This window comes from Temnothorax longispinosus, chromosome 3, assembly GCF_030848805.1.
Source record: "Temnothorax longispinosus isolate EJ_2023e chromosome 3, Tlon_JGU_v1, whole genome shotgun sequence".
Taxonomy (NCBI): Eukaryota; Metazoa; Arthropoda; class Insecta; order Hymenoptera; family Formicidae; genus Temnothorax; species Temnothorax longispinosus.
In genome coordinates, this window is record NC_092360.1 from 9,534,233 (window position 1) to 9,546,839 (window position 12,607).

The 12,607-nt window shown below is 38.4% G+C and overlaps 3 protein-coding genes across 4 annotated transcripts; 1 reads left to right on the forward strand and 2 right to left on the reverse strand.

Moving 5' to 3' along the window:
• Positions 1-402: 402 nt before the first annotated feature.
• Not3 (CCR4-associated factor Not3) lies at positions 403-7,325 on the forward strand. Of its 2 annotated transcripts, XR_011731176.1 has the most exons (10): positions 403-922; positions 1,892-2,124; positions 2,240-2,395; positions 2,484-2,663; positions 2,757-3,044; positions 3,207-3,462; positions 3,597-4,216; positions 4,334-4,543; positions 4,706-5,350; positions 7,106-7,325. XR_011731176.1 is itself a non-coding variant. In XM_071772931.1 (9 exons), exons 1-9 carry the CDS (start codon positions 898-900, stop codon positions 4,802-4,804), a joined length of 2,067 nt encoding a protein of 688 aa, XP_071629032.1. In that variant the 5' UTR covers positions 403-897; the 3' UTR covers positions 4,805-5,473. The 2 variants fall into 2 exon arrangements, 1 of the variants encoding a protein (XP_071629032.1); XM_071772931.1 differs by lacking the exon at positions 7,106-7,325 and having other exon boundaries at positions 4,706-5,473.
• Positions 7,326-8,436: 1,111 nt separating this feature from the next.
• On the reverse strand, positions 8,437-11,057 carry Pths (ATP-dependent RNA helicase DDX47). The gene is made up of 8 exons (XM_071772938.1): positions 10,890-11,057; positions 10,190-10,283; positions 9,958-10,122; positions 9,729-9,895; positions 9,413-9,649; positions 9,085-9,308; positions 8,730-8,991; positions 8,437-8,651 (listed from the first exon to the last, which is right to left on the reverse strand). The coding sequence occupies exons 1-8, from the start codon at positions 10,962-10,964 to the stop codon at positions 8,523-8,525; spliced, it is 1,353 nt and encodes a 450-aa protein (XP_071629039.1). The 5' UTR covers positions 10,965-11,057; the 3' UTR covers positions 8,437-8,522.
• A 355-nt stretch (positions 11,058-11,412) lies between these two features.
• Positions 11,413-12,555, reverse strand: Rpb11 (DNA-directed RNA polymerase II subunit RPB11). The gene is made up of 4 exons (XM_071772941.1): positions 12,352-12,555; positions 12,179-12,268; positions 11,922-12,096; positions 11,413-11,843 (listed from the first exon to the last, which is right to left on the reverse strand). Exons 1-4 carry the CDS (start codon positions 12,402-12,404, stop codon positions 11,808-11,810), a joined length of 354 nt encoding a protein of 117 aa, XP_071629042.1. The 5' UTR covers positions 12,405-12,555; the 3' UTR covers positions 11,413-11,807.
• Between the last annotated feature and the right edge of the window lie 52 nt (positions 12,556-12,607).

Sequence of the window (12,607 nt, forward strand, 5' to 3'; positions counted from 1 at the left end):
AACAGTACAATAAAGTGTATTGAGAATTTCCTGGCTTATTTATTTTAAACATTTTTACACCGATTTGTGTGCGACGGCTTTATATGCACTATAAATAATGCACTATAGTGCGTCCAATCAAATTCGCTGTTAATTTTAGTATCATATAAATATAATTTATTCATAATTAATTTCCTTTACTTTTGATTTCAAAAGCTTATTATTCTACATATCGACGAAATCTAAAAGAACTTGAAATAATTGTAGATAATTAACGATTGGTCGGAACGCGACGGTTCTATCCGAATGCTGCGAATGTAGCTTCTATCGCAAAATCGCGACTCGCCATAGGGAAGTCGCGCTTGGCCGTCAGGTTTCTATATACACGTCACCCTGCGCGATCGCGCGTTCTCTCGCGGAAAACTGCGGACTTGCGGGTCGCCTGTCGCGCGCGGACGGTATAGTAAAGTGTACGCGTATCGAGTATAGAATGCGTGCTCGTGCGTCGACGCGTATCAGACCGTCTCGCTCCTCGTATCTCGTGTATATCACGTTTGTTGATGCCACTCGCCTCACTCGCGATTCCTTGACGGGCGGCAAAAGCGAGACGCGCCGGCTATACGCGGCCAGGAGGTGCCTCACGTAATCGCGACGCGACGGAGATTTTACCACGGCTCGGCGGGCACGCGTCGCGGGAAGTCTCTAGGGGCAGGCTCGGCGGTGGGTCTCTGTGCGCGACACACTCACGGACGGTCGGACGTTGTCATTTGAAAACGGAAGCCATCTTGTGGCCGAGGCTCCCATATCACACGGGGGAATAAATAGTTCCACGGCTGTTTCTCCACGATAAATTGCTTCGTATCTCGCCAAATACGTCTGGACTATGCATGAACCATTTTACCGCACGTTCACATAGCCATGGCTGCGACAAGGAAGTTGCAAGGTGAGGAGAAAGTGTCTCCAGCGTGTTTACATTTTGGGTATATATCGTTATCGCCTGTTCCTGTCGCGAGCTCGCGGCATCGGATCCGCGGGACGGGACACCGTCCGCGGCCGTTCCCGGCTCCCCGGGACTCGCTTCCCCGTCGCCGGTCCCTCTCTCTCTCTCGCCGATTCCGTCGCCGACGCGCGTGTAATCGCGCGCGCGAATCGCGCCAAGCCGCGGGCCAAGAGCGCACGGGTTCCCGGCATATCGCGCGGCCCGATCATCCAGCGTCGTAGTCCAAATGGCTACGAAGCGGATCGGGCTCTCCGGCTACGAGCCCGTGGACCTCGCTCGCCTTTGTCTCTCTCTCTCGCTTGTCCACCGTGATCGCGGTTGACCCTTCACCGCGGACAACGCGGCGGCTTTTTATTTTGTCGGCATAACCTTTAAAAGTTTTAAACTTTAGCTCTTTAATTAATCGCGATGGCGCGAGCTGTGTTGTACCTCGAGACCCGCTTTCTGGATTCTCGCTATGGATGCAAATTATTGTCTTGAAAGAATCGTGCAAGAATGAGTTTTTTTTTTTGTTATAACTCTATTGTAATGGTTGACTTTATGTATTCTTTGTCTTCTTCGCTTCTTCAGATTTTGATTTGCAAGGATTTATAATTTTGTTCTTTTTTTTTCTTTCTGAAGATTTTTCTCCAATAAATATATATGCGACATGTGTATAAATCACGATTTCCAGTTTTTTTTATTTTCTTAAAGAGTAAGTAAAATAATTATTAAACTAAACACATTAAATCATATTGGTTTAATTCTTGGAAATGTTTATGCGATTGGTTTATGAATCGGAATAAGCCAGGAGTGGAGAGAGAGAGAGAGAGAGAGGGCTGATATATCAATTTTTTAAGTAATTTTTCTAATAAAATCAAGGAAATGAATATAAAACAATGGAATAACTTGTATTATGTTTTGTTATTTCAGGTGAAATAGATCGGTGCCTTAAAAAAGTAACGGAAGGTGTGGAAACCTTTGAGGATATCTGGCAAAAAGTTCATAATGCCACGAACAGCAATCAGAAGGAAAAGTACGAGGCTGATCTCAAAAAGGAAATCAAGAAACTTCAAAGGTTACGCGATCAAATTAAGAGCTGGATCGCGTCGGGTGAAATAAAGGACAAGAGTACGCTTCTCGACTATCGGAAGTTGATTGAAACTGTTAGTATATTTGCTGCTGCATCTGCTTCTAACGAGTTCGAGTTGAAACTAAATACATTAGGATAAGCGAATTATTGTGAATAAGTTAATATAGTAAATGTTTTGTGCTTTGTAGCAAATGGAAAGATTTAAAGTTGTAGAAAGAGAGACGAAAACAAAGGCTTATTCTAAAGAAGGTTTAGGCGCTGCTCAGAAATTGGACCCAGCTCAGAAAGAGAAAGATGAGATTACTAATTGGCTGGCCAGTTCTATAGACGCTCTCAATCTGCAGGTACCAGTCTTTATATCGATAACATCTCTTGGATCATCCTCGGTAGTGATCGAGTACAAGTTGCTGTAACACGTTACTTTTGGTATAGATGGATACATTTGAATCGGAAATAGAATCGTTACAGGCGGGAAAGAAGAAAAGGATAGACAAAGACAAGCAAGATAGGGTGGACGAATTGAAGGCAAAGCTGGACAAACACCGCTACCATATCCGTAAATTGGAGACGTTATTACGTATGCTTGATAATATGTCTGTCGAAGTCAACACAGTAAGTGTTTTCAGATTGGCATAATATGAAGCGATTGTGTAGCGGTTTATTTGATAATTTCCTTATTAATTTCCACGTGAAACGTGTTAACAGATTAAGAGGATAAAGGACGATGTTGAGTATTACATCGAATCTTCGCAAGATCCTGATTTTGAAGAGAACGAATATATTTACGATGATATTATCGGCCTCGATGAAGTTGAGTTGTCCGGAGTTGGCATCCCCTCGTCAGCAACGACGGATAGTAACAACAGCAATGAAACCGGAGGAACGCCAACCTCAACTAATTCCTGTACTTCGCCTATACCGTCGCCAACGTTGAGCTCTACTATGCATAACCATTCGAGCGATAGTTCTACAGATAATGACAAGAAAACCAAGGTGTGGGTCCTTTCATTCTCAATTTTTGTTCGAGAAAGTCAAAAAGGGGATCGATACTTCATTTTCGAAGGAATCTAGAAGTACAGATCAATAAGCCTTTTGCCGGGATCTATTGATACGGATATATGTGACATCGCTTTCTGACGTCTCGTTTGATTTCAGCCTGTGAAACCGACAGCAGTTAGGCCGCTACTGAATACGCAAGCGAGCATTCCAACTACGGGAAGCACTGCCACCATAAAATCGAACATGTTATCGAGCAGCACTCCAAGCAAAACCATTCCCATGACACCTAGCCATAGCTCGCCTAGTTCTACGAGCAATCACATTGCCACGACTAATGCCGGCAATTTCGCCACCGTAGCTGCCTCGCACAGCAATTCGCAAGCCATCCATTCTACCTCCAACAAAACATCCAGTAAGACATTTCATTTCTTTTTTAACACACGACCATTCATATCCGTGGATACTGTTATAAAAGATCAATTCGCGCTTTTATAGGTATGGCTCGGTAAATAACATTAAATTTGTCTTTTTTGTTTTTTTTCGTAGCTCATAACAGCGAGAATAATATCTTGTCATCATCATCTACGTCCAGCGTTACGTCGAATGTGCCGCAAACCGTTGCGCAACAGCACAATAATAATCCGGCGCCGGTACAGACGACGACGCACGTATTGCACAGTCAGCAGAGTCAGAATCACAATAGCGAAACGGAAATGACTACACCAGTACCACCATCTTCGTCGCCGCAGTCGTCGGTCAGCAGTAGATCCTCGCCGATACCCGTAAACTCCTGCTCGCCAGCACCGTCCACTGCCAATGGTCTCATCCCTAAGCTTCCCGATGGAAGCATGTCCTCTCTAAAATCCATTGCCCAACAAGTAATTGTCCGAGCAGGTCTCGAGATACCACCTTCTGAGCCGAATAGAAACATCTTTGACAGTGCCAAGACGAGCAACAGCAGCAACAGCAACGCCACGTCGGAAGCACACATTCCTCCGCTGCTTGGGGTCGCGCCTCTAGGACCCGTACCGTTACAGAAAGAACACCAACTGCAGTTCCAAATGATGGAAGCCGCCTACTATCATATGCCACATCCGTCTGACTCGGAAAGATTACGTTCGTATTTGCCGAGAAATACATGCACCACGCCACCTTATTATCAGCAGGTACATTTCCTAAGCGTTTTACGATCTTCGATCGGATGCTAAATTCGGAATTCGCTCTCCGCACAACGAACGACTGCGTGGATTGACGCTGCTAACACACGCACGTGCTTCGTTCAGGTTCAGCTTCCCCATTCGGATACGGTGGAGTTCTTCCAACGCCTTTCTACGGAAACTTTGTTCTTCATATTTTATTATATGGAGGGGTCTAAAGGGCAGTATTTAGCAGCGAAGGCTTTGAAGAAACAAAGCTGGAGGTTTCATACTAAGTATATGATGTGGTTCCAGAGGCACGAGGAACCGAAAGTTATTAACGAGGAATACGAGCAGGTTAGTGCAATTTTCTTCTATTCACGTTTTACAGGAAAATGGATAATTTATATCCTCTGAAGGAATTATAATAAGGAATGAGATAGGAGCGAACTAATCATTTAGTAGCACATTCTGGGCGTGGTATCTGGTGAGGTTCTATAAGAATCACTTGTGTTTCAGGGAACGTACATCTATTTTGACTACGAAAAATGGGGGCAGAGGAAAAAAGAAGGATTTACTTTCGAATACAAGTACTTAGAGGACAGAGACCTGAATTAACAGTTCTGTCACTCGTTGAGTCTTCGAAATGCACCGTTTCTGTACCGGTATTGTGTTATCTGAACTTTCATAGAAGATGATAATTCTGTTCGGTATAAAATCGGTAGAGTCCAATATTAAAAAAAAAATCAGTTAAAAATGAACAAATTTGTGCATAGAAAGCAATGAAGGCATTTCATTACATTTCGATGCTGCGACGACAAAATCTTAATCCTTTTTTTCGATGAAAGATAAAACGAAAAAAAGATTGAAAAAAGAAACACACTGAAAGATTGTATGGGAAATAGATCGTAATTAATTGTAAATGATAACGAGACGAAGCAAAGGAAGGAGAGATTCGGGAAAGATGAAGAAAGAAGGACTGCAGAGACACGTGGAATGATTCAGTGTGCTGTGTGATAACAGGAAAGAATGAAAGAAAGCGAGCGAGAGAGAGGGAGAGAAAGGATGATATACTTGCTGGCGACTGACTTCTGTAATACCAGTACAAACATGCGTGCGGCCCGTCTGCCGTCTGGCGGTAAGGTGGAGGGCGCTCATGCTATGGTACGTCTTAATGTTAGATTATAAGTAGCCTTTTTGTATAAAGTGTATCGAGGTATAAAACCCTTAAATTGAATTAATGTACAGAATGTGTAGAAATAGTGAATAATAATATTATGGAATATATTTTATTTCTCATTTGAATGAAACCTAAGTTGTTTCGATTTTTGTCACGCACTAGCACATCATCTCAACCTATGTTTGGAAAAAACATTCCATCCATCGTGATTAAAACTCCGCTTTCGAAATAGGTTACTTATATGCGTTCTAACGATTGATAAGGCCGGGGCTCGTCGTCGAAGTTTTAAGATTGTACCGCGTTGTATAATTAACTGTAGCGTGCTAGGCTAAGCTTCTCATGCTACACACTTTGCAATCCTCATATTATGATACTTTACAAGCATTTCAACTTTTACTAACTTGTCGAGTGACGTTAATCGCTGTCGATATGCATGCGCGTATCTGTTTTATTGAGAATCGCAGAGAGGAATCGTGTACTGTGCGAATTTATTTATATTATAAACTGTCAGTATTACCGTAATAATGCTAACGCACGCATTTATGTCCGAATAAATTGCTGATACTATGAAACATTTTTACAAAACGAAATCAACGTTCCAGTTGTTTCGTAATCTGCAAAAAGAAAGGAAGAAAAGTATTCAACAGTATGTCCAATCTTGTACTTTCAAGTTTACAGAATGGTAATAGCTGTTATCGTTTTAAAAGATGTTAAAATACTTTGTAATATACACAGATTTTTATTAGGCATTGTTGATCATGTTGTAAGGATGGTATCGGTATCTAAAATAAATAATTTCGCACATTACATCGCAGATCAAAGTGGTTCCTCTTTTTATGAGTGCGTCGTTTATTATCGCAAGAGCCTTCGACAACGAGATTAGATATACATCCCCCCTTCCCTAGTAATAAAAACTAAGTTGAGATTCTCATACAATTGTTTAGCGGGATAGAAATGAAATTTAATTACCGAATAAAGCGTAGCGTATATACATGTACTCTAAGCAGATACTCTTGTTGCAGAGGTTGCGGCGATCAATATTATTTGCATGACGGAATCGCACATTTTTTCAAATTTACTTTAGATAATCGAAGAGACTCGTAAAGATTATACATCTGTAAAAGAAAACAACAGTAATTATGTACGCGGCAAATGTTTACGCAAGATTTACAGCATACGATTGTAGGAATTTTTTTAATCTCGGCACAAGATCGACAAAATTCCGACGCGTCAAAACGTCATGTGCGATAACGATTTTACCGAGTACTTGCTTGCACACAAAATGTGTTTGTTAACAAGCTTGCATCGCATTCGTAACCGAGTTAAATGCGTGATACCACAGTTTGAAATTGCAGCATTTTAATTAATGCTTTTTGCAACGACAAGACAACGGCAGAGCACCGAAAAATATTTTCCAATGCACGTTTATATTTGTTAATCTGCGCGATACGCGATTATGTGCGTCGCTAAGCGGTTAAAAAAAAAAATATCACGAAAAATAATGAGGATTTGTTGCCACTTTATACAATTAATAATCTCCTAGCGACTTAGAAGATGCATCGTAGTTGTAAATTCGAAGGAACACCTACCGTGTTTCTTATACCGTATTTTGTACTACAAAAACTTGTACAATGGATTACTGATTTTCTATAGGGGTTTGATGAAAACAATCAATTTATCGATTTTACAGTAGTGTAAAAGCTGTACATAACGACCGTTATAACATTTTTCTGCTGTAGGGACGAACGTGCTTTCCTTTGTCTGCATTTCTTCTCGTAAACGGGATATTCTGCTTATGTGATAACACTCAAATAGAAGCGTGCAAGTGAAAGAAGACCTCCGTTTGTTATGTAATAACAAATTCTGTCTTCGATGCTTCGAATTAATTTCCCCTAACGCGTTCATCGCAAATGATAAAGAAATTGTGATTTTACTTAATAATATATTTTATTGTGATTATTTGAGTGATATTTAATACCATACTGCTTTGTGCAAAGACTTCAAGTCGTTAAAATACAGTACTAATTTCTTCAGTATAACAATGTTTGCCTTATTGCTGAATTTTAATTATATTTCAGATCTTACAGGAGCATCTTCGTACAAATTTCTGTCCCATTTGCTAATTCAGCCAAGCTGCACCAGACTGTGCGCTATATGTAATTCATAATTCATAGTTCGCTTTCGTACAAGATTCGTGAATGGTGCGAGTTGGCAAATTCGTCGATTTTGTTGCTTACCAAACTTATCGATTTTTGAATAAAATTAAAGAGCGTGAATCATCACGAATCAATCGATATGTACACTCTAGAAAGCCCATTATGATAATTAACATAATTTATCAGAAAGTTGATTACTTACAATAATGGATTTTTCAATATGATAATTTAATACATTTTCCATAATAAAATCTAACTGAATAGATAGATACATACTTACTCGCATATTTATAACGTGCTTATAAAAGAATACCTAAGTAATTGTGAAAACCCAAGAATAGAGATTACAAAAATAGAAAACAAATTACCGCTGAATTATCATGAATCATGAAGCACATTGGCGAACGACGAATTTCCAAAAATCTTGTACAAATAGCGAATTTTGAATCACAAATTATAAATCGCGCATATCCTGATGCTTTAGCTTTAGAGTGACATAATATATTTTTATATGAGCTCAGAATCTAATACATAAAAAGATACACAATATACAATAAATATGAATATGAAAAAGATACATTTGCAAGTGAGGTAGGAATATAAAGATTGAAAGGTTATTGAATTTTTGTTCTCTGTTAAATTGCATTTATATTACCGAATTCAACCTTGAATTAAGTCTTTTATATATATGCATTTCTACGAACTATATTTTAGTACAATTATATAATTCATATTTGTTTAACTCGATTCGAAGTTTGGCTCACATCATCTAATGAAACATGTAAACTTTATCACGTAACTTTTGATACAATGGCAAAATGCCAATTTTTGCTGATACGCTGCAAGCTTAGCTGAGTAATATTAAAATATTCGTAACAAGGTGCTCCAGTAGTGTGGATTTTAAAGCATGGTAGTCATAGAAAGAAAAAGACTTTATTAAATCGAAATTAATTGTTCATTAATATTAACATATCTTACAATATCTAATTCAATATCATCCTCACTTCCTTTTGGTCTTTACTTTCATTCGTTTTCTCACTCCAATAGACTGTTCTGTGTCGTCATCCTCGTTGCCACCACCGCGTCTTCGTTTACCCGACTTTTTGTTCTCTTCAATGTTTTTCATGTCCTAGGGTGTTACAATAACATTTATATGCAATCCCGTCCACGTCTATTATCAAATCGCTCATTGTAAAATCGTTCTTACCATTTTTACTATTCGCTGCGCCTCGCTCACTCTCTCTTGCAGCAACATCACTTCCTCCTCTTCCGTAGGATATAGCGGCAGTTGTTTCGATATCAATTGTTCTATTCGTTGATACAGTTCCACGTCGTATTGCGTAACAAATGTGATGGAACGGCCTGATCGACCTGCACGCGCAGTTCGGCCTACTCTGTGTATGTAATCCTTACTGTGCGTAGGAATATCAAAATTGATGACGATATCTACGTGCGGAATATCGAGACCTCTGCAAAGAACAATGCAAAAATGATTTAAAATTTATTTTTAATATAAAACATTTTAATATAACAATATCTTCGGTTCAGATTTACGGACTAACCTGCTAGCAACATCCGTTGAAATTAATATAGATCTGTTTTTCGCTTTAAATTTCGTAAGCGCGGCGATTCTCTTGTTCTGCGACATTTGTCCGTGCAAGGGCACCGCCGTGAATCCTAGGTTTCGCAACAGCAGGGCAGTTCTTACTGTGTTATTGCAGGTCCCGCAAAATATCATGAAACTGTTGCCTGCCAGTTCATTTAAGATGTGTACGAGGTACACGTCCTGCAACGACCGTTTTATGATTACTCTGACATTTCATCGCATGTGATGATTGATATTTCTTTTTGTCACTAACAAAACAGTTATATATCGTTTATATTTCGTACCTTGAATTTCACTGGAATAAATACGTAATATTGTTGCAGTTTTTCTACAGTCTGATACTTGGTAGACACTTCAACTTTCACGGGATTGCGTAAGGATGCACGTTGCAACTTCTGCACCTTCTTTGTCATCGTTGCTGAAAATAGTAACGTCCTTCTTTCTCGTGGTATTACTCTGAGAATTTTATCAACCTCTACCTCGAAATCCATGTTCAAGATGCGGTCTGCCTCGTCCATCACCTTGCGAATAAAACGAGAGAGAGAGAGAGATTAGAATGTGACGATTGTCAAAATAAATCTATATGCTATGTATAATTACCAGAAACTTTAACTGTCGTAAATTGAAGCCTTTTGTATTCTCCAAGTGGTCGACTAATCTACCAGGTGTAGCGATGATAATATGGGGTTTCTTTTCGAGTATTATTCCTTGTGCATGCATGTCCATTCCACCTACTAGCACTACAGATTTCACACCCATACTGGAACCTAAAATAATTGTAACATGATATAAATCGGAACATTTTACAAGTCAAATAAATTCTTCTTACCTAACGCGTCAAATTGCTCTGCGATTTGGAATGCCAATTCCCTTGTAGGTGTCAGTATTAGCGCAAAGTATCTCTGAGGATTCTCTAATAACGCTTGTAGTATAGGTAACGCGAAGGCAGCAGTTTTTCCTGATCCAGTCTCCGCCAATCCAATCACATCCTTGCCTGTCAACAGAAAATAATCGTTGTCACTTTCCAGATTTGATCTTAATAAAATCATTGTTTAAATTACCTTGAAGCGTCAAAGGGATAGCTTCCTGTTGAATTCTGGTAGGTTCCTTCCATTTTAATTCTAAACATGTTTTGCAGAGTGTGTCCACGAGTCCCTGTAATATAGCGATTATTATTCTTCGGTTACTTATTCATTTAAAGTATATTATCAAAAAGTTCATAAACATCTGTACAACTTATATTTTTTATTTTTACAAGCTATTCTAATTGTATAAAGTGGCCTAATATTACATAGATGTTACATGCAATTTTTTACGTTAAGTATTATTCATGAATTTCATCTGTTCTATTATAAAATTTTAAGATTATATTTATCACATGGAATGATATATTGTTCTTTGTAGAAACGATTAACTTGTCTCAAATTTAGTTTCAAAATTCATCCCATGTTACAGGTCTGTTTCTTATTGTTACTCTAATATACACTCATATTAAAAATAAAATATGTTTAAAATTTGGGAAAAGTGAGGAAGAAAGTGTCAGCCCGATAAAAAAACAGGCCTTATAATTCGGTTTACAAGCTGATTAAAAAGTCAATGGTTTTGAGATCGTAACTCGTTTCGGGAACAATAAACATACATATTGTGTAATTTTTTATTACATCAATAATCTTTCACGCAAATTTTTATAGACAGCGTTACTAGCAACGTGCACAACTTTATTTGAGGTTATAATTGGGATCACTGTGGCCAGATACTTACCAAATCTTTCCACGTGATTCTTTCGATGTTACTTTCATCTTTGGTGTCTTCGACTGATTTTTCTGAATTCTCCATCTTTTTACAAATCGAAATTATCAACACGCGTAATAGTTGGATCAGCAACGTGGTTTAGCAACGCGACGTTCTTTGAGCAAATACGTAAAAAAATAATGCTTTATTCAGATGGCATTGCATACTGAAGTGTTCACAAATACAACTAGAAACGTATTATCAAATGAAACAAAGCGTTTTGGACAAATCGGCCATACTAAAGTGCGCAAGTTAAAAACGTTTACTACGCACGCGTGGATTTCTTCCACCTTCCAGCAATTAAAAATCGTGAGCGAGATATTTCGATAAATTCAACTTAATAAATTCTAAAAAATCTCACGTAGTTTACTTTTAGTAGTTTTACTTTATTTTAATAAAAAAAATTTTATTCAATTTTTACATAACGTACATTTATACGCTATACTGTACATACATCTTACGACATAATACTCAGTCAGTTTTTTGCTACTAATAAAATGTAAAAATGTTTTATTTTTTTATGAAACCAATTTCAAACTCGTATCAGGTATACATGTGAATTGATTTAAAGTACAGAATAAAATTTGATACACATATAAATTCTTTCGCAGTTATATAAATACTAGTATTTTAAATATCTACAAGAAAAGAATCTGCTCGAAGTACAAAGCATACAGAATAATCAAACATGTTTCAACTGATTACTCACACAGCCTAACTTCCTGATTTGATTCAATTAAATACTTCATAACATATTACTATTTACATGACTGTGTGTTCGTTATATATTTGATATCCAATATACGTACTTTAATAAACTAAATCAAATTCTAAATATAAGAATACATGATGAATTATGAAATGTACAAATGTACTGGATTCCGTCGTTTAATCCAAACCTTCCTTCTTCTCCTTGATCGCTTCCTGAAAAGCAGACTCTTGCTCTCAGACCTCTCAAGTTACGTGTATATATTGATTTTATCTTGTATTATAAGTGCATACCTTAAAACGCTCCTCAAACAACGAGAGTTCCGCAATCAAATCGGTGATGGCATGCATAAACGCTTCGTGTGGAGTATAATCAGACGTTGTCTGTATTCTGATAACAAATTTATGTTCCAGAGGATGAGGTACTTTGTAGCCGGCGAATAACACTTGAGGATCCTTCAGCAACTGACTGTAAAAATCAGAAGAAAATAATAAAATTAATCAGCTACCTGGAAGAGGACCGACACAACGCACTGATATGTTTTACCCACTTGCGGATCATGTTTCCCAGCGTGTGATCCTCCTTGTTGATCGTAAAGATTGCGGCATTCGGCACTTTGGTATCCTGTTCCTTTATTATCCTACAAAGCAAAGCGAATATTTAAGTACGTTCAATTCTAGATTTCAAAATTCGAGGTTAGATACATATCGAGGTACAGCGTACTTTTTCTCTCCCTCGTACAACAAGAACGACTCGAAGGTCGGGGGTGCGTTCATCTCGCCTCGTCAATTATTAACAATACTCTTCAAGTAATTGCTACCGAAATATCAGCAATAATTCACAGAGCACCGGTGAAAACCTAAAGACGCCGTCACAAATGGCTGTAGCAACTGTTGACCACAATGCACATGCACACTGTCAAATGTCAATGCGGTATTGCGGTCTGCGAGTCGATAATCGATTGCGACAAGTCGATACG

Bases quoted from the DNA above. Each gene is read 5' to 3' on its own strand.
- Not3 (XM_071772931.1), top strand. From the start codon at position 898: ATGGCTGCGACAAGGAAGTTGCAAG. The intron at 2,396-2,483 runs GTACCAGTCTTT...CTTTTGGTATAG, and splicing joins TAGACGCTCTCAATCTGCAG to ATGGATACATTTGAATCGGA. The intron at 4,544-4,705 runs GTTAGTGCAATT...CTTGTGTTTCAG, and splicing joins TTAACGAGGAATACGAGCAG to GGAACGTACATCTATTTTGA.
- Pths (XM_071772938.1), bottom strand. From the start codon at position 10,964: ATGGAGAATTCAGAAAAATCAGTCGAAGACACCAAAGATGAAAGTAAC. The intron at 10,123-10,189 runs GTAATTTAAACA...TTCTGTTGACAG, and splicing joins TATCCCTTTGACGCTTCAAG to GCAAGGATGTGATTGGATTG. The intron at 9,896-9,957 runs GTAAGAAGAATT...CAATTATTTTAG, and splicing joins AGAGCAATTTGACGCGTTAG to GTTCCAGTATGGGTGTGAAA.
- Rpb11 (XM_071772941.1), bottom strand. From the start codon at position 12,404: ATGAACGCACCCCCGACCTTCGAGTCGTTCTTGTTGTACGAGGGAGAG. The intron at 12,269-12,351 runs GTACGCTGTACC...TTTGCTTTGTAG, and splicing joins TTGTACGAGGGAGAGAAAAA to GATAATAAAGGAACAGGATA. The intron at 12,097-12,178 runs GTGGGTAAAACA...TGATTTTTACAG, and splicing joins CTGGGAAACATGATCCGCAA to TCAGTTGCTGAAGGATCCTC.